Raw genomic sequence first — 20,284 nt, forward strand, 5'->3', positions numbered from 1 at the left:
AAAAAACTAGCCGGGCGTGGTGGGGGGCGCCTGTAGTCCCAGCTACTCGGGAGGCTGAGGCAGGAGAATGGCGTGAACCTGGGAGGCGGAGCTTTCAGTGAGCTGAGATCCGGCCACTGCACTCCAGCCTGGGCAATAGAGTGAGACTCCGTCTCAAAAAAAAAAATTTCATTTTGATTATGTTGGAGAAGAATAACATTTTCCTGTCACAGTTTTGGAATTATTAATAAGGAATTAGGAATTGGAAAGTCTTAGTTTAATTTTTGTCTCAGACATGCACTAATTGACCTTAAGGAAGTTTCCTGACCTTGTTTAAGGTCACAGCTTCTTTCTCTGAAAAATGGAACGATACAGTCTACCAGGAAAGATTATAGCAAGGATTGGAAATAAATGTAAGTGCTAAATACTTAATAGGCATTACAATATCATTTATCATTACTTAATTCTTTTTCAATTTTGTTGTCTTCTTCCAGTTTAGAGGGTATGGCTTCCTCAACACTATTTACAGTTGCTAAAGGTAATTTGAAACATTAATTATGTGATAATTCAGAGATATCAGTTCTTTACCTTCCTAAATCTAGTGTTATTCTTGGTATATTGTGTACATACTCTAATGCTTTGTCATCTAATACTGCATTAGGAGAGTGAACTCAGTTCACTTGAGAAAGTGATTTTATCAAATTGCCTGTTAACTTCTAGCCTGGATTAAATTTCTAGAATCTAGAAGGAAACAAGTGCACTTTAGTCACTGTAGTTGAAAGTAGAAAATTGGAAGAATGATTTTATTCTGAGTCTCTTTGGAACTAAGTTATACCTTGTTTATTTATTGGCTTTTCAAAGTATTTAAGGTGAATTTTAGCACACTCCAGATAATTGGATGTGTTTATTTGTAAAGTGAGAGTTGGACTCGTACTTCTGTGGCACTGAGAGAATGATGTTGATAGCGTGAATGTTGGCTAAGCAGGATTCATCTTCCTGATCCTACATTGTGTCTCCCTCCTTTTTTCTTTTTGAATTAATTTTGTTTTGTAATTATGAAAACATTTTCATGTTTCCAAAGTAAAGGCTATAAAACTGTACAATTAAGTCTAGCTTCGAAGTCTATCCTCTGTCTTTACTGTTGCTTTCCTTCCCCTGTAGAGAATCATTTTTATTCCTTTTTGGATTCTTCCTTTTAAAAAACATAAACACACATTCATTTTTATCTTCCCTTTTGCACCAAAGGTTAACATTTGTTTACACTCCTCTGCACCTTGCTTTTCTCACTCAGCCCGTAGCACTTGTATATCTCCTTATACCATTTTACAACTGCATAATGATACTCAGCTGCATAGTACTTTATCATGTAGATTGTCATAGTTTGTTTAGTCATCTTCTATTTATAGATATTTAGGTTGCTTCCAGTCGATTAATTAGTGTGGTGCTTCCATATGGTTATAAATGGAACTTTGCCGATATTTCTTTGGAGTAGATTCCTAGAAGTGAGACTGTGGGTCAAAGGATAAATACAGATGTTATTTTGCTAGGCATTGCCTACTTGCCCTACATAAAGGTTGTAACACTGTTTATTCCCATTAGCAATGCATGAGAATCCCTGCTTCCTTACAGCTTTGTCAGTAGAGTATGTCAGACTTTTAGATTTTTTTGCTAATTTGATAGGTGAGAAATGATTACATCAGTGTAGTTTTAATTAGTGTTTCTCTTATGAATGAGATTAAACATCTTTTTATTTACACTTTTGGAATTATCTTTATGCTCAATTTTTTTCAAGAAGTATTTATTGGTTACTACTGCTGCTATTATCTTGAAGAATTACTCTTTGGGTATTTCCCCACAGGGGTGGTAATAATACTCGTTGAAGAAACAGTATCACCAGGCATGTGTGATTTAAGAAAAAAAAAAACATCACTGATCACAGATCACCACAACAGATAAAATGAAAACATTTGAAGGCTGGGTGTGGTGACTCTTGCTTGTAATCTCAGCACTTTGGGAGGTCGAGGCAGGTGGATCACTTGAGGCCAGGAGTTCGAGGCCTGCCTGGCCAACATGGTGAAACCCTGTCTCTATTAAAAATACAGAAATTAGCCAGGCGTGGTGGCGCATGCTTGTAATCCCAGCTACTTGGGAGACTGAGGCAGGAGAATCGCTTGAACCCTGGAGGTGGAGGTTGTGGCAACAGCGAGACTCCACCTCAAAAACAAACAAACAAACAAACAAAAACCAAAACAGTCTTGTTTCAAAGAGTTTACAGTCCAATTGGGGGAGAAAAGACTTGCATGAAGATTATCATCGTTCAGAGAAATAGATGTTGATGGAGCTCTCGTAAGTGCTGTGGGAGCATTGAGCCTGGAGTGGAGAGACTTGGGTAGAGGGAAGGTATCAGAAAGATCATTGCTTAGCATATGAGGTAATATTTAGAATGAGCCTATAAGAAAGAGGAAGAGATTGCTAGGCTGACCCTGCTGGGAAAACTATTCCAACTAGGGGAAGCAATGCAAAGGAAGAGTATGACTGATGTTTAAGGACTCACTGGTTACTGGTATTGTAGATGATGGTGAAGGTAGGCATTGAGACTACAGCTGGACCATCTGGATTTGATGAAGGTGCTTGTTGACCCTAAACTCATTTCTAAATTAGATTAACTTTAGCAATGCCAAGTTGAAAATTTGGATTAAAATGTAATGTTTCTGTTTTCTCAATTTTCTCATTGACACATGCCTTGTCTCTTGATAATCTTTTTGGTCCTTACACTTTTGGGTGAACTTTGGAGGAGGACTCTGGGGAAGTAAGTGGAGTGATTTCATTCCCTCTTTCCCATTTTACTGTTGAGCAAGCCTAAAGCCTTTATATTTTGTCTGTGTCATACTTTTAATTTATCCTTACTACTTCCTTTATGCCAAATTTGAGCCTCCTTATTCAGTAGCTTGTTTCATTTGGTTAAGGGAGAAAGATCTTTCCCATATGAATTTATAAGGCTGAAATGATAGGCAGGCTAGATGGTTAGAAGTCTTGTATCTCATTTTGAGGAATTTGTGTTTTGTTTTATAGTTTGTGTAGAGCCTCTTAAAGTCTGAAATGGATAAAGGACAGAGGAAAGAGGTTGGAGGAAGGGAATGGCAAAATTAGCTTTGCATTTTTGAGAGGTAAAGAATGACTGTCTTTAGGAAGGTGAATTGGAGAAGGTACAGTATAGACTAGAGAGGAGAGGTCTCCAGACCAGCAGAAGCAGTATCACCCGAGAACCTGTTAGAAATACAGGTTTTCAGACCCCACCCCAGACCTACTGAATGAGAAATTCTGGGGGTTGGGTGCAACACTCTGTGTCTTATTTGATTTTGATGCACACTAAAGTTTGAGACTAGAAATTCGAAGTTAGCCTACACGACAGTTTGGGAAATGCTTTTCATGTGAATTATGTAGTTGACTTTTGTTGATGTTCATTATGCTGAGATGTTCATTATAAATGCTTTTTGCATGAATTACATAGTTGATTCTGTTGAGATGTTCATATATATATATACACACTTTATACACACACATACATATACTACAGTTTTGTGATTCAGGTTTTTAAAAAATTTCGGTAGGTTTTTGGGGAACAGGTGGTGTTTAGTTATGTGAATAAGTTTCTCACTGGTGATTTCTGAGATTTGGGTGCACCTGTCACCCGAGCAGTGTACATTGCACCCAGTGTGAAGTCTTTTATCCTTCACCCCACTCCCACCATTTCCCATGGGTCCCAGAAGTTCATCGTAAATTCTAATGCGTTTGTGTCCTCATAACTTAGCTCCATCTTGTGAGAACATACAGTGTTTGGTTTTCCAGTCCTCAGCTACTTCACTTAGAGTAATATTCCAACTCCGTCCAGATTGCTGCAAATGCCACTATTTCATTCCTTTTCATGACTGAGTAGTATTCCATGGTATAAATATATATATATGCCACATTTGCTTTATCCACTCATTGATATGAATTTAGGCTGGTTCTGCAGTTGCAAATTGTGCTGCTATAAACATGCATGTGTAAGTATCTTTTTCGTATAATGACTTTTCCTTTGGATTGATACCCAGGAGTGGGATTGCTGGATCAAAGGGTAGATCTGCTTTTAGTTCTTTAAGGAATTTCCACACTGTTTTGCTTAGTGTTTGTACAAGTTTACATTTTCACTAACAGTGTAAAAGTGTTCCCTTTTTACCACATCCACACCAACATCTGTTATTTTTTGATTATGGCCATTTTTTCAGGACTAAGTTGGTATCACATTGTGGTTTTGCTTTGCATTTCCCTGATGATTAGTGATTGTTGAGCATTTTTTCATGTTTGTGGGCCTTTTGTACATCTTCTTTTAAGAATTGTCTAGTCATGTCCTTAGCCCACTTTTTGATGGGATTCTTTGTTTTTTTCTTGCTGATTTGTTTGAGTTCCTTGTAGACTCTGGGTATTAGTCCTTTGTCAAATGTATAGATTGCAAAGATTTTCTCCTACTCTTTGGGTTGTCTGTTTGCTGATTATTTCTTTTGCTATGCACAAGCTTTTTAGTTTGATTAAGTCCCATCTGTTATCCTTTTTTGTTGTTGTGTTTGCTTTTGGGTTCTTGGTCATAAAGCCTCTGCCTAAGCCAATGTCAAGAAAGATTTTTTCCATGTTATGTTCTAGAATTTTTATGATTTCAGGTCTTAGATTTAAGTCTTTGATCCATCTTGAGTTGATTTTTGTATAAGGTGAGAGATGAGGGTCCAGTTTCATTCTTCTACATGTGGCTTGCCAATGATCCCAGCACCATTTGTTGAATAGGGTGTCCTTTCTCCACCTTATGTTTTTTTTGCATTGTTGAAGATCAGCTGACAGTAAGTATTTGGGTTTATTTCTGGGTTCTCTATTCCGTTCCATTGGTCTGTGTGCCTGTTTTTATACTGGTACCATACTCTTTTGGTGACTATGGCCTTATGATATAGTTTGAAGTCCGGTGATGTAATAATGCCTCCAGATTTATCCTTTTTACTTAGTCTTGCTTTGGCTATGTGGGCTCTTTTTTGGTTCCATATGAATTACAGGATTGTTTTTCTAGTTCTGTGAAGAATGATGATGGTATTTTGATGTTAATTGCATTGAATTTGTAGATTGCTTTTGGCAGTATGGTCATTTTCACAATATTGATTCTACCCATCCATGAGTGTGGGATGTGTTTTCATTTCTTTGTGTCATCTGTGATTTCTTTCAGCAGTGTTCTGTACTTTTCCTTGTAGAGGTCTTTCACCTCCTTGGTTAGGTATATTCCTAAGTATTTTTTTTTTTTTTTTTTTTGCAGCTATTGTAAAAGGTGTGGAGTTCTTGATTTGATTTTCAGATTGGTTGCTGTTGATATATAGCATGGCTGCTGATTTGTGTACATTAATGTTGTACACAAATGTTTCAGTTTCCTGAAACTTTGCTGAATTCATTTACCAGTTTTAGGAGCTTTTTGGATGAATTTTTAGGGTTTTCTAGGTATACAATCATGTCATCAGCAAACAGCAATAGTTCGACTTCCTCTTTACCAATTTGGATGCCTTTATTTCTTTTTCTTTTCTGATTCCTCTGGCTAGGACTTCCAGTACTGTGTAGAATAGAAGTGGTGAAAGTTGGCATCCTTGTCTTGTTCCAGTTTGTAAGGGGAATGCTTTCAATTTTTCCCCATTCAGTATAATGTTGGCTGTGGGTTTGTCATAGATGGCTTTTATTAACTTAAGGTATGTCCCTTTTATGCCGATTTTGCTGAGGCTTTTTCATAAAGGGATACTGGATTTTGTCAAATGCTTTTTCTACGTCTATTGAGATGATCAGGTGATGCTTGTTTTTAATTCTGTTTATGTGGTGTATCACATTTATTGATTTGTGGATGTTAAGCCATGCCTGCATCCCTCTTATGAAATTACTTGATTATGGTGGATTATCTTTTTGATATGCTGTTGGATTTGGTTAACTAGTATTTGGTTGAGGATTTTTCCATCTCTCTTCATCAGGGATGTTGGCCTGTAGTTTTTTTTTTTTTTTTTTTTTTGGTTATGTCCTTTCCTGGTTTTGGTATTAGGGTGATATTGGCTTCATAGAATGATTTGGGGGGATTCCCTCTTTCTCTTTTGTGATAGTATCAATAGGATTGATACCAATTCTTCTTTGAATGTCTGATGGAATTCAGCTGTGAATCTATCTAGCCATGGACTTTTTTTTTGTTGGTAACTTTTTAGTCACCACTTCACTCTCACTGCTTGTTACTGGTCTGTTCAGAGTTTGTATTTCTTCCTGGTTTAATCTACAAGGGTTGTATATTTCCAGGAATTTATCCTTCTCCTCTAGGTTTTCTAGTTTATTTGTGTAATGGTGTTCGTAGTAGCCTTGAATAATCTTTGTATTTCTGTGGTATTGGTTGTAATATCTCCTGCTTCATTTCTAATTATGCTTATTTGGATCTTCTCTCTTTTTTTCTTGGTTAATCTTGCTAATGGTCTATTTCCCATTTCAAAAAACCAAATTTTGTTTCTTTTATCTTTTGTGTTTGTTTGTTTCTATTTCATTTAGTTCTGCTCTGATCTTGGTTACTTCTTTTCTTCTTTTGGGTTTGGGTTTGGTTTGTTCTTGTTTCTCTATTTCCTTGAGGTGTGACCTTAGATTGTCTGTCTGTGCTCTTTCAGACTTTTTGATGTAAGCATTTAATACTATAAACTTTCCTTTTAGCACCACTTTTGCTGTTTCCCAGAGGTTTTGATAGGTTGTGTCACTATTATTGTTCAGTTCAAATACTTTTTAAATTCCCATCTTGATTTTAATGTCGACCCAATCATCATTCAGGAGCAGGTTATTTAATTTCCATGTATTTTTATGGTTTTAAGGGTTCCTTTTGGAGTTGCATTTCCAATTTTATTCCACTGTGATCTGAAAGAGTACTTGATATAATTTTGATTTTCTTATATTTGTTGAGACTTGTTTTGTGCCCTATGATGTGGTCTGTCTTGGGGAATGTTCCATGTGCTGATGAAGAGAATGTATGTTCTGCAGTTGTTGGGTAGAATATTCTGTAAATGTTAAGTCCAGTTGCCCTAGGGTATAGTTTAAGTCCATTGTTTCTTTGTTGACTTTTTGTCTTGATGACCTGTCTAGTGCTGTCAGTAGAGTATTGAAGTCCCCCACTATTATTGTGTTGCTGTCTACCTCATTTCTTAGGTCTAGCAGTAATTGTTTTATAAATTTGGGAGCTCCAGTGCTAGGTGCATATGTGTTTAGGATTTTGATATTTTCCTGTTGCACTATTCCTTTTATCATTGTATAATGTTCCTCTTTGTCTTTTTAAAGTACTGTTGCTTTAAAGTTTGTTTTGTCAGATATAAAAACTACTCTTGCTTTTGGTGTCCATTTGCATGGAATATCTTTTTCTAGTCCTTTACCTTAAGTTTATGTGAGTACTTACGTGTCAGGGGAGTCTCTTGAAAGACAGCAGGTAGTTGATAAATTCTTATCCATTCTGCCATTCTGTATCCTTTAAGTGGAGCATTTAAGCCATTTACAAACAATGTTATTGAGATGTGAGGTACTGTTCTATTCATTGTGCTATTTGTTGCCTGAATACCTTTTTCTTTCTTTTTTTTTTTCTTTGTGTTGTTGTTTTATAGGGGCTGTGAGATTTATGCTTTAAGGAGATTTTATTTTGGTGTATTTTGAGGATTTGCTTCAAGATTTAGAGCTCGTTTTCATATCCTCTCAGCGTTTGTCTGAAAAAAAGTCTGTATTGTTCATTTATAAAGCTTAGTTTTGCTGGATAGAGAATTCTTGGCTGATAATTGTTTTATTTAAGGAGATTAAACATAGGACTTCAGCTCTTCTAGCTTGTAGGATTTCTGCTGAGAAACCTGCTGTTAATCTGATAGATTTTTCTTTATAGGTTACCTGATGCTTTTGCCTCACAGCTCTTTAGATTCTTTCCTTTGTCTTGACTTTAGACAACCTGATGACTGTGCCTAGGTGATGATCTTTTTATGATGAATTTCCCAGGTGTTCTTTGAGCTTCTTGTATTTAGATGTCTAAATCTCTAGCTAGCAAGGCCGGAGAAGTTTTCCTCAATTATTCTCTCAAATATGTTTTCCAAACTTTTAGATTTCTCTTCTTCCTCAAGAACAATTATTCTTAGGCTTGGTTGTTAAACATAATCCCATACTCCTTAGAGGCTTTTTTCATTTATTAAAATTATTTTTTCTTTGTCTTTGTTGGATTGGGTTAATTCGAAAGCCTTGTCTTTGAACTCTGAAGTTCTTTCTTCTACTAGTTCGATTTTATTGCTAAGACTTTCCAGTACATTTTTCATTTCTCTAAGTGTGTCCTTGGTTTCCAGGAGTTGAGATTGTTTTTTATTTATGCTATTTCACTGAAAATTTTTCCATTCGTATCCTGTATTCATTTTTTTAAAAAAATTTTTTAAGTTGGACTTTACCTTTCTCTGGTGCCTCCTTGATCGGTTTAAAAGCTGACCTTTTTTTCTGGCATGTTAGAGGTTTTGTGTTGGTTTGGATTCATTGCTGGTGAGTTAGTGTGATCTTTTCAGGGTGTTGAAGAGCCTTGTTTTGTCATATTACTGGAATTGTTTTTTTTTTGGTTCCTTCTCATTTTGGTAGACTATATTGGAGGGAAGATCTGGAACTCAAGGGCTGCTGATCAGTATCTTTTGTCACACGGGGTGCTCCCTTGATGTGGCGCTCCCCCTTTCCCATAGGGATGGGGCTTCCTGAGAGCTGAACTACAGTAATTGTTGTTTCTCTTCTGGATCTAGCTCAGTGGAGCTACTGGGCTCTGGGATGGTACTGGGGACTGTCTGCAAAGAGTCCTGTGATGTGATCCATCTTCAGGTCTGTCAGCCGTGGATACCAGCACATGCTTCCATGGAAGTAGCAGCAGAGTGAAGTGGACTCTGAGGGTCCTTGGTTGTATTTTTAAGTATGCTAGTTTTATGTTGGTTGGCCTCCAGCCAGGAGGTGGCACTTTCAAGAGCACATTAGCTGCAGTAGTAGGAGGAGGATCAGGCGGTGAGCGGGACCATAGAGCTCCCAAGAGATTGTGTCCTTTGTCTTCGGAGTTCCTTGGCTGTCTCAGGAGCCTGCAGCAGCAATCCATCTTCTTCAAAGGGTCTGTGGATTTTCTCGGCTTTCCTGGTATGTTCCTGCATAGTTTTTGGAGCAAGAATACGCGATGTGGGTCTCCATGTGATGCTCTGTCCATTGAGTGGGAGCTGCAAGTTAGTATTGCCTCCTATCTGCCATTTTTCACTCTCACCGTGTGATTTGGTTATTTTTATGAAAGTCTAATATTAAAAGATTTGAAAAGTTGGAATGGTGTGATCATGTGTTATACTTGGAAAAGGGAAGACAGTCTACAATCATGTGGTGAAATAAACTACAGTAAAGTAGAGATATTGGAGTAGAATAAAACAAGTAAGAGGTAATTTAATATTGAATGCTCTAGATGTTGGCTGTATATGACATTGATTTGTAACGTAGTATGAAATCTTCAGTGGGAGAAATTGAAAATTTTATAAAAAGGGGGAACATGAATTCTTTGTCAAGGCCAAAGGAAATGATGGTGGGTCCGCTTGAGATTTGTTAAGATGCTCTTGTGTAGTCAGTTCCACACAGTTATTAAGAGGTGATTTACTTTTTATCTTGATGTAATAGCTTGCAGCTGATTTGAATCTCGCTCAGTTTTTGTTTTCCTTTGAGAATGTGAAGGTTGTATGGGTTTAAATTTCACCATTGTTGAAATGAGACAGTAAATCTGAGAATCTTCTTTTATTTTCCTCTGTTAGCTTTGCTGGGTGACCACAAGTATAGAAAAGCAAATGGTATGTAAATATCAAAATTATTTTTTAAAGGGTAAGTCATCTTTTTTTTTCTCCTTTAAATTTTATTCTAGGATCCATCAGTTACACAAGTGACAAGAAATGTTCCACCAGGACTTGACGAATATAATCCATTCTCGGATTCTAGAACAGTAAGATTATTCTTGCTTTTAAATGTTTAAAATGAAATTCAATAGGAATTATATTTCAACTATGGTTTCTTTTTTGGTGAGTTGGTTAAACTTAAATAAAACAAATTGTTAATATTTTATTTAGTATTCAGCAAGCTTGGCTTTTTTTTTAATATGTAGAAATATTAGTAGTAATTGAAGATTACCATGATGATCCTAGTGAAATACTTCAAATTTTCTTTTATGTTTTACAAATTAAATCACAATAATCTTTCTAAAATGTAGACTTTTCTACACTACTTGAAATACTAGGAATTAGAGAAATATTTCTTGGTGTACATGTCATCTGCCTGATAATGTGGGATGATTTTTTTTTATGTGGAAACTGTGTAGAACTGTAACATGAATGTTTGTATGATTGTCATTTGAATTAGATTATTCTGAATAGTACTAGCCTTCTGTTCCGGCAGAGTAGACTCTCTGGAACTTTACCCAGGCTAGGAAAGCATATTTTTGCCCTCAAAATTTAGTTATTTTTTTCTTTTTCTTTTAAAAGTTTATTTATTGTAGAGGCAGGGTCTTCTATGTTCCCCAGGCTGGTCTTGAACTCCTGGTCTCAAGCCATCCTCCCACCTCAGCCTCCCAAAGTGCTGCAACTACAGACGTGAGCCATGGCACCTGGCCTCAAAATTTAGTCTTGATTTATAAAATGTACAAGTATTTAAAAAATCCTCATAAAACAATGGTTTGCTACTCTAGATGTATATTAGAAGCGTCTGGGGGACTTTATTACACTACTCCTTATGGCCCTAATCTCTTAGAGTCAGGGCATTTTGTTCTTAAGTTCTTTTGATGATTTTATTGTGACCTGGATTTGGAAACTTTTGAGGTATATTCTGTTGAAAATTATCCCCAGAATTTCTGTGGCAAATAATTTCATCTCCTGCATTTGGGTCCCCCTCCAATACTTTGTTATTTTGCCCTGTGCATCTCTTCTATTTGGCTGTTCCTGAGTTGTGTCCTTTAATAAGCTGCTAACAGTAAGTAAACTGTTCCCTTGAGTTCTGAGAGCCCTTCTAGAAAATTATCAAACCCAAGGAGAGGGTCATGGAAACCCCCAGTTTATAGCAAGTTAGTCAGTATGGGCAGCAATCTGGGACTTGTGACTGGTGTCTGAAATGAGCTCTTAACCTGTGGGATCTGTGATAATCCAGGTAGGTAGTATCAGAATTGAACTGAATTGTAGGATATCTAGATGGTGTCCAAAGAGTTGGAGAATTGGTTGGTGTTGGGGGAAAAACTCCACATATTCGATGTCAGTAGTATTGTTGGTAAAAACAGTCCAAAAGTAAAAGCATTAAAATAAGAATGAACTTTAAAATTTCTCTTTATTTCAAAGCCCTCCTCATTTAACAGCCTTTGCGTATATGTAGCAAATTAATCCCAGGTTGGGATCACTGAAGTGCCTTTTGAGCATGTAAATTACAGGTTAAAACATGTGAAATGGCCAATAAGCTGACCAGTTTTGATATATAAAAATGGTGGTGTCATATGATTCAACCTTATAATGAATTAGTGCTGTGAATATGTGAGAGTACAATGTGGTAGTAGTTGTTGAAGGGAAAAAAAGAAGAGCTGGCAAATTCTATTCCTCTAGATGTAGTTCTTTTAACTTGATTTCTAGGAGGTGGAGATGGGAACGAGACCATTTTTAAAGTTTGTCGATGAAGAATGAAAAGAGATTATTATATAAATGTTTGGAAAACTTTACTAGCAAGAAATATGTTTAGCATTTTTATATAGTTAGCAGCTTTAGATTATTCTTATCTGTTGTAGTATTCTTCATCAAGCCGTCTACTTTGTGCCATTTGCTTTGCCTGTATTATCTTATTGAATTCTCATAACATTCAAAATTGATATTTTCAATTTCCATTTTACTAATAAAGAATCTGAGACACAGGTCAGCTAGCAAGTAAAGTGGCAGAACTGGCTTGTTAACTCATGTGTTATCTGTAAAGGTTTTGACTTTTGCATTTTGCTAGTGCTGTCTTTGGAGATAGTTACTTAAGAAATAGAAAAAATAGTCCTGGTCTTTGAAAGATTTCTCACCTAATTGGTGTAATTAAAAATTACACAGACACAAAGAAGATATATCCAGAACAGATCAAACAAAATATAAGTCATGAGTCTGAATGTTGAGACTCTATGGTTACAGAAAGATTTTCTGAAAGTGAATAGTCTTGAGCAGGGAGCTAGGCAATAATGAGAAGCCAATTTACAATGAAATGCTTCCCTTAGATTTGATGAACAGTGATATGGTGTCAGAACCAGGAAAATTGTTATGAGAATTGGGTGCATTTTCCTCTGCACTGTTAACGTGATGGAAAACACAGTTTAAATATTAAATATTCTTTTATTATATGATGTGATTTCAGAAATTTGTCCATTTTTGTGGCTGTGATAATTTTCCAAAGACATTAGGTGTACTTAGATAATTGATTTAAGTGGTACATTAGCATTAGACCTTGGTCCTGTTTTAGTTAATTGGTGGTATTCATATTTTTATCATAGGACAGTGTTTGTGATACTGAAGCTTCTTGATTGTTGTATCAGGGTATGGTGAGCTACTTGAGGTCAAGAAGGAAGATCTTCTAGCAGAATGCCTAAGTGTATAATCTTGCTAAGATTTAGAAAGTTCCTGCCCTCTTCTTCTTTTTTAATAAAATTGTTTTCTTTTGTACTTTCTGAGTACAAAGAGGACCTGCATTTTAACCTAGGCCCTACCACTATGCAGTTGGTAACTTTAGGCAAACCATATAACTTCTTTGGAAATCTCTTATATATATATATATATATTACAGTGAAGGCAGGGAGGAAAATGTTGAGTTACATAATTTTATTTTTTGATAGACACAGGTTCTTGCTTGGTTGCCCAGGCTGGTCTCAAACTCCTGGACTCAAACAATCCTTCTGCCTTGTCCTCCCAAAGTGTTGGGATTACAGGCATGAACCACCATGCTTAGCTAAGTTAAATAATTTAGTATTAGTGTCTGTTGAAAATTAAGACTAAAGCATCTAGCTCCAGGGACTGACTGGATGTAATTGTACATGGTAGTTTACTCATCTTTAATACTGTGAAAGCATTCTGTATAGTTTAACACCTGTCTTTATTTTCTCTCACTGTGCACTTCTTTTTTCTCTTTTTCTTTCGCTTCTGCTTCTCACTGTTTTGTCGTTCTTGGAGCTCATTATCTGTCCCTTCTGGAACCTGTTTGTTTCCAGTCTCATTTAATGATACTGTTGACTTATATCCTAGTATCATTGGCTAGAAACACCTGAGTTGTCTTTGGTGCTAACAGCTTCTTTTCCTAAATCTAATCAGTTGCCACATCCTGTCACTTATCCCTGCTGGAGGTATGACCTGTCTGTTCTTTTCCTTCTTTCTTACCTGGCCTAATTCAGGCACTCATGTGAAATGATAGAATGACCTATCTAGTTATCTACTTCCAGCCTCTCTCTTCAAATCCCTTTTTATACTATTACTGGACTTATTTTCTTAAAGCAGAGGTCAGAGTAGGTCATCTGCCTTCCTTAGAAATGATTATGCATTGCCTACTCAGTAGTTTGGCATGTGAGACCATCCGTGGTTTGACTTTAGACTTTTTGTTTTTATTTTAATTTTGTTTTCATGGACTATTTTTTTAGGCTTTCAGAACAGTTGAGCAGAAAGTACAGAGTACCAGTTTGTTTTCTCCAGACTATCTTTTTACTCTTATCTTCTAATGTGCCATTTGCTCCAGCCAAAGTCTAATTAACTCATGAGCCCCTGACCCTATTGAGACCATCTCCCCATTGTATAGAGTCAAAAGAGACTGTGGGTGATCATAAGGCTTGACTTCTGTAGGTTTTCAGTGGATCCAGATGAATACTTCACACTGGATATATTCATTTTCTGTTGCTGCAGGATTTTTGCAGCAGTGGAGAGCAGAGAGTTGTTTTTAGGGGAGAGGATGAGAGAAATGGGGGCTGGAAAGGGAAAGGAGGTTAAGATAAATTTTGTTACAAAGTTACAATAATGAAGACAGTATGGTACTGGCATAAACATGCAAATCAGTGGAACTGACCGCCCAGAAATAAACACTTACATTTATGATCAACTGATTTTTGACAAGATTGTCAAGATAATCCAATGGGAAAGAATAATCTTTTCAGTAAATGGTGCTGGAATAACTGGATGTCCACATACAGTAGAATGAAGTTGGACTCCTACCTCATCCCATACATAAAAATTAACTCGATCATAGACCTAAAGGTAAGCACTAAAACTATACATAGGAGTAAATCTTCATTACCTTTAGTTAGGCCGTGGTTTCTTAGATGTGACATTGAAAATACAAACAACAAAATAGAAAACAGGCAATTTGGACATCAAAATTTAAAACTTTTTGTCTAAGAACACTATCAAGAAAGTGAAAAGACATCACTTTTTACTTTGATGAAAGTGATGAAAGATGAAAACACATCTCACAGAATAGGAAAATGTTTGCTGATCACATATTTGATAAGGGACTTGTATCCAGAATATATATTAAATTCTTACGGTTCAATATTAAAAAGACAACAAGGCTAGGTGTGGTGGCTCATGTTTGTAATCCGAGCACCTTTGGAAGCTGAGGTGGGTGGATCATTTGAGGTCAGGAGTTTGAGACCAGCCTGATCAACATGGCAAAACCCCATCTCTACCAAAAATACACAAATTAACCAGGTGTGGTGAGTCCACATGCCTGGAATACATGCCTGAGTCCCAGCTACTCAGGAGGCTGAAGCAGGAGAATCACTTGAACCTGGGAGAGAGAGGTGGCAGTGTTCCAAGATGGTGCCACTGCATTCCATCCTGGGAGACAGAGGAAGACTTGGAGACTTTGTCCTGCCCCGCCCCCCATCCCCCCACAAAAAAAAAGACAACCCAGTTTATAATGGGCATAGACATTTTGAATAGATGTTTCTCCTAAGAAGATAAATGGCCGATAAGCACGTGAAAAAATGTTCAACATTGTTAGCTGTCAAGATGCAAATGAAAACCACAAGTAGGATACCACTTCACATCTACTAGGATGTCTATAATCAAAGAGGCAATAGCAAGTATTGGCACGGATTGGAACCTTCACATACTGATGATGAGAATGTAAAATGGTGCAGCTGCTTTGTAAAACAGTTTGCTAGCTCTAGGCATTTGTTAAACATAGAGTTACCATATGACCAAACATAGAGTTACCATATGACCCTGTAATTCCACTCTTAGGTATATGCCCAAGAGAAATGAAAACATATGTCCACATAAAAACCAGCACACAAATTCAGCCAAAAATTGGAAATAACCTATGTTCCTATCAACTGATGAATGGTTAAGTAAAACCTAGCATAAAAATAAATGAAGTAGTTACTACAATGTAATTGAACTTTGAAAACATTATGCCCTCACCATTATCAACATCCTCCACCAGAGTAGACATTTGTTACAATTGGTGAATCTATATTGACACATCATAATCACCCAGAGTCTATAGATTATGTTAGGGTTCACTTCTTTTTTTTTTTTTGAGACAGGATCTCTGTTGCCCAGGCTTCAGTGAAGTGGCATGATTGTAGCTTACTGTAACCTCAAACTCCTGGGCTCAAGCAGTCTCCCCACCTTGGCCTCCCAAAATCCTAGGATTACAGGTGTAAGCCACTGTTCCTGGCCCAGGTTCGCTTTTTTTTTTTGAGACAGAGTCTTGCTCTGTCGCCCAGGCTGGATTACGATCTTGGCTCACTGCAACATCCACCTCCTGGGTTCAAGTGATTCTCCTGCCTCAGCCTCCTGAGTAGCTGGGATTACAGGTTTGCGCCACCCACACCCATCTACTTTTTTGTATTTTTAGTAGAGATGGGGTTTCACCATGTTGGCCAGGCTGATCTCAAACTCCTAGCTTCAAGTGATCCGCCCGTCTCAGCCTCCCAAAGTGTTGGGATTTCAGGCATGAGCCACTACACCTGGCCCCAGGGTTCATTCTTGATGTTGTACATTCTGTGGGTTTGGACAAATGTATAATGACATATATCCATCATTATAACGTCACACAGAGTACTATCATTGCCTTAAAAATCCTCTGTGCTATACTTATTCATCTTCCTGCCCCTTCACAGACCCTGGCAACTACTGATCTTTTTACTATCTCCATAGTTTTGCCTTTTCCACAGTGTCATATAGTTGGAATCATACATAATGTAGCCTTTCAGATTGGCTTCTTTCACTTAGTAGTATGCATAATAAGGTTCCTCCATGTCTTTTCATGGCTTCTTAGCTCATTTCCTTTTAGTGCGGAATAACATACTATTGTCTGGATGTACCACAGCTTATTTAGCCATCCACAAACTCAAGGACATCTTGATTACTACCAAATTTTGGCAGTGATGAATAAAGCTGCTATAAATAACTGTATGTGGGTTTTTTGTATGGATGTAAGTTTTCAGTTCCTTTGGATAAATACCAAGGAAGAGAATTACTGGACCATATGGTAACAGTATGTTTAGTTTTGTAAGAAACTGCCAAACGATCTTTCAAAGTCTGTACCATTTTGCATTCCGTCCAGCAATGAATGAGAGTTTCTGTTGCTCTACATCCTCTCCAACATTTGGTGTTATCAATGTTTTGGATTTTGGCCATTTTAATTGGTATGTAGTGGTATGTCATTGTTTTAGTTTGCATTTCCCTGATGATATCTGATGTGGAGCACCTTTTTATATGCTCACTTGTCATCTTTATATCTTCTTTTGATGAAGTGTCTGTTAAGGTCTTCTGTCCATTTGTTAATTGGTTTGTTATTGTTGAATTTTAAGGGTTCTTGTATCTTTTGGATAATAGTATTTTATCAGATGAAAATATTTTCTCCCAGTCTGTGGTTTGTGTTCTCATTCTCTTGACGTTGTCTTTTGCAGAGCATGAGTATTAAGGAAGTCCAGCTTTTCAGTTATTTCTTTCAGGGATCATGCCATTGTTGCTCTCTCTAAAAAGTCATCACCATACCCAAGGTCAATTAAGTTTTCTCCTGTGTTGTCTTCAAGAAGTTTTATCGTTTTGCATTTTATATTTAGGCCTATGATCCATTTTTAAATATTTATTAATTTATTGTAGTGACAGGGTTTTGCCATGTTGCTCAGGCTGGTCTTGAACTCTTAAGCTCAAGGAATTCTTTTGCCTTGGCCTCCCTAGTAGCTGGGACTATAGGCATATGCTTGGCTTCTGTGATCCATTCTGAATTAATTTTGCTCTAGCACCATTTGTTGAAAAGACCGTTCCATTATACTGCCTTTGCTCCGTTGTCCGAGATCAGTTGACTGTAGTTATGTGGGTCTATTTTTGGGCTCTCCATTCTGTCCTGTTGGTCTGTTTTCCTAATCTCTTGTCAATACCATACTGTCTGGATGACTGTTTCTTTATAGTAAGTGAACTCTAGTAGTGTCAGTCTTCCAACTTTATTCTTCTTTTTCAATATTATGTTGAATGTTTTGGGTTTTTTTTCCTTTCCGTATAAACTTCAACATTAGTTTGTCAATATCCACAAAATAACTTGCTGGGATTTTGATTGGGATTGCATTGAATCTGTAGATCAAGTTGGGAAAACCTGACATCTTAATAGTATTGAGTCTTCCTATCCATGATCATGGAATATCTCTTATTCTTTGATTTATTTCATCAGTTTTATAGTTTTTCACGTATAGAATGTGTACATATTTCATTAGATTTATGTCTGTTTTACTTTGGGGGATGTTGATATAAATGGTATGGGTTTAATTTGAAATTCTACTTGTTCATTGCTATTACGTATGGAAGTGATTGACTTTTATATATTAACTTTGTATTGTGCAACCTTAGTATAATTCATTTATTAGTTCTAGGAGGCTTTTGTCAGTACCATTGAATTTTCCATATAGATGATCTTGTTATCTGTGAACAAAGACAGTCTTATTTCTTTCTTCTTAATAATCTTCATACCTTTTTTTGGGTCTTATTATATTAGTTATGACTTCTAGTACAGTGTTGAAAAGGAGTGGTGAGAGGGATATCCTTGCCTTGTTCCTGATCTTAGCTGGAAAGCTTCTAGTTTCTTATCATTAAGTTGATGTTAGCATTGGGCTTTTTGTAGGTGTTCTTTATCAAACTGAGAAAGTTCCCCTCTATTCCTAGTTTGCTGAATGGTTCTATTATGAGTGGGTGTTGGATTTTGTGAAATGCTTTTTCTGTAGCTACTGATATGGTCATATGATTTTTCTTTTTTAGCCTGTTGAAATAATGAATTACATTAATTGAATTTTGAATGTTGAACCAGCCTAGGATACCTGGAAAAAAATCCCACTTGGTTTTATATATGATTTGTTTCATATATGATTGGATTCAATCTGCTAATATTTTGTTGAAGATTTTTTGCATCCATGTTCATCAGAGAATATTGCTCTATAGTTTTTTTCTTGTGTCTTTATCTGGTTTGATATGAGGGTATTTCTAGCCTCATAGAATGAATTAGGAAGTCTTCCTTTTGCTTCTTTCCTCCGATTGAGACTGTATGGAGTTAATAAAATTTCTACCTTAAATGATTGGTAGCATTCACCAGTGGATCCATCTGGGCCTGTTACTTTCTGTTTTGGAAGGTTATTACTTATTGAGTCAATATCTTTAATAAATATAGGTCTATTTAGATAGCCTGTTTTTTCTTCTGTAAGTTTTCACAGATTGCATTTTCCAAGGCACTGGTGCGTTTCTTGTAGGTTATCAGATTTTTGGGCATAAAGTTATTCATAATATGTCTTGGTTATCCTTTTAATGTCTATGGGACCTCAGCGGATGTCTCTTCCTTCATTTCTGATATTAGTAATTTGTGTCCTCCCTTTTGTTCCTCCTTAGGGAGCCTGACTAGAGGCTTATTGAGTTTATTGGTCTTTTGCAAAAGCCAGGTTTTCATTTTGTTGATTTTTTTCTATTGATATCCTGTTTTTAATTTCATTGATTTCTTCTGCTCTTATTTCTTTTCTTCTGCTTATTTTGAATTTGATTTGCTCTTCTTTTTCTGGTTTCCTAAGATGGAAAATTGGAGTATGGATTTTAGATCTTTCTTATCTAATATATGCACTCAATGCTATACGTTGTCCTCTAAACTCTGCTTTCACTGCATCCCACAAATTTCGATAAGATATACATTTTTTTCCACTTAGCTCAAAATACTTTAAAATTTCTCTTGAGATTTCTTCTTTGACTTGTGTTATTTAGAAGTGTCTTTTTAAATTTCCATATATTTTGGGATGTTTCAGTTTTCTTTGTGTTACTGATTTCTCATTTAATTCCCTTGTTTGAGAGTAAATACTATTTTTCTATTTTTAAAAAAATTTGTTAAGATGTGTTTTATGTTACAGAATGTCTTCTGTCTTGGTGAATGTTCCAGGTGAACTTGAGAAGAATGCATTTCTGCTGTTGGATAAAGTGGTTGATAGGTGTTAATTATATCCAGTCAATGGATGGTATTGTTGAATTCAGCTATGTTCTTAATGATTTTTTGCCTGCTAGATCGGTCCATTTCTGATTTGAGGGGTGTTGGAGTCTACAACTATAATAGTAGTTTCATCTTTCTCCTTGCAGTTCCATTAGTTTTTGCCTCTTGTAGTTTGATGCTCTGTCATTAGGTGCATATACATTAAGGAATGCTATGTCTTGGAGAATTGACCCATGTATCATTATGTAATGCCCTTCTTTATCTCTAATGACTTTCTTTGCTTTAAGTCTGCTTTTTCTGAAATTTTTTGTTAGTGTTAGCATGGTATATTTTTCTGTTTACTTCGAATCTATATGTTTATATTTAAAATGAGTTTCTTATAGACAATATATAGTTGGGTCTTGTTTTTTGATCATCTCATAATCTGTCTTTTAATTAGTGCCTTGAGACCATTGACATTCAAAGTGATTATTGGTTTAGTTGGATTAATATCTACCACATTGATTGCTATTTTCTGTTTGTTGCCCTTATTCTCTTTGTCTTCTACTCTTGGTGGTTTGTTTTGTTTTGAGACAGTGTTTCACTGTCACCCAGGCTGGAGTGCAGTGGCTCAGTCTCCAGATCTCAACTCACTGCAACCTCCGCCTTCCAGGTTCAAGCAATTCTCCTGTTTTCAGCCTTCTGAGTAGCTGGGATTACAGGCACCTGCCATCACACCTGGCTAATTTTTGTATTTTTCGTAGAGGCAGGGTTTTACCATGTTGGC

General features: G+C 36.5%; 1 protein-coding gene across 2 annotated transcripts in view; it reads left to right on the forward strand.

The window, feature by feature from the left end:
* SCAMP1 (secretory carrier membrane protein 1) overlaps positions 1–20,284 on the forward strand; it is a 116,078-nt gene that overhangs the window by 22,058 nt on the left and 73,736 nt on the right. Inside the window, exon 2 of one of the 2 annotated variants that reach the window (XM_023214925.2) lies at positions 9,938–10,015. The exons of the other annotated variant lie outside the window; for it this stretch is intronic. Within the exon in view, the coding sequence (XP_023070693.1) occupies positions 9,938–10,015 (78 nt within the window). The remainder of the gene's footprint in view (positions 1–9,937; positions 10,016–20,284) is intronic. 2 annotated transcript variants of the gene reach the window in all.

The sequence above is a fragment of the Piliocolobus tephrosceles genome, chromosome 4 (assembly GCF_002776525.5).
Source record: "Piliocolobus tephrosceles isolate RC106 chromosome 4, ASM277652v3, whole genome shotgun sequence".
NCBI lineage: Eukaryota > Metazoa > Chordata > Mammalia > Primates > Cercopithecidae > Piliocolobus > Piliocolobus tephrosceles.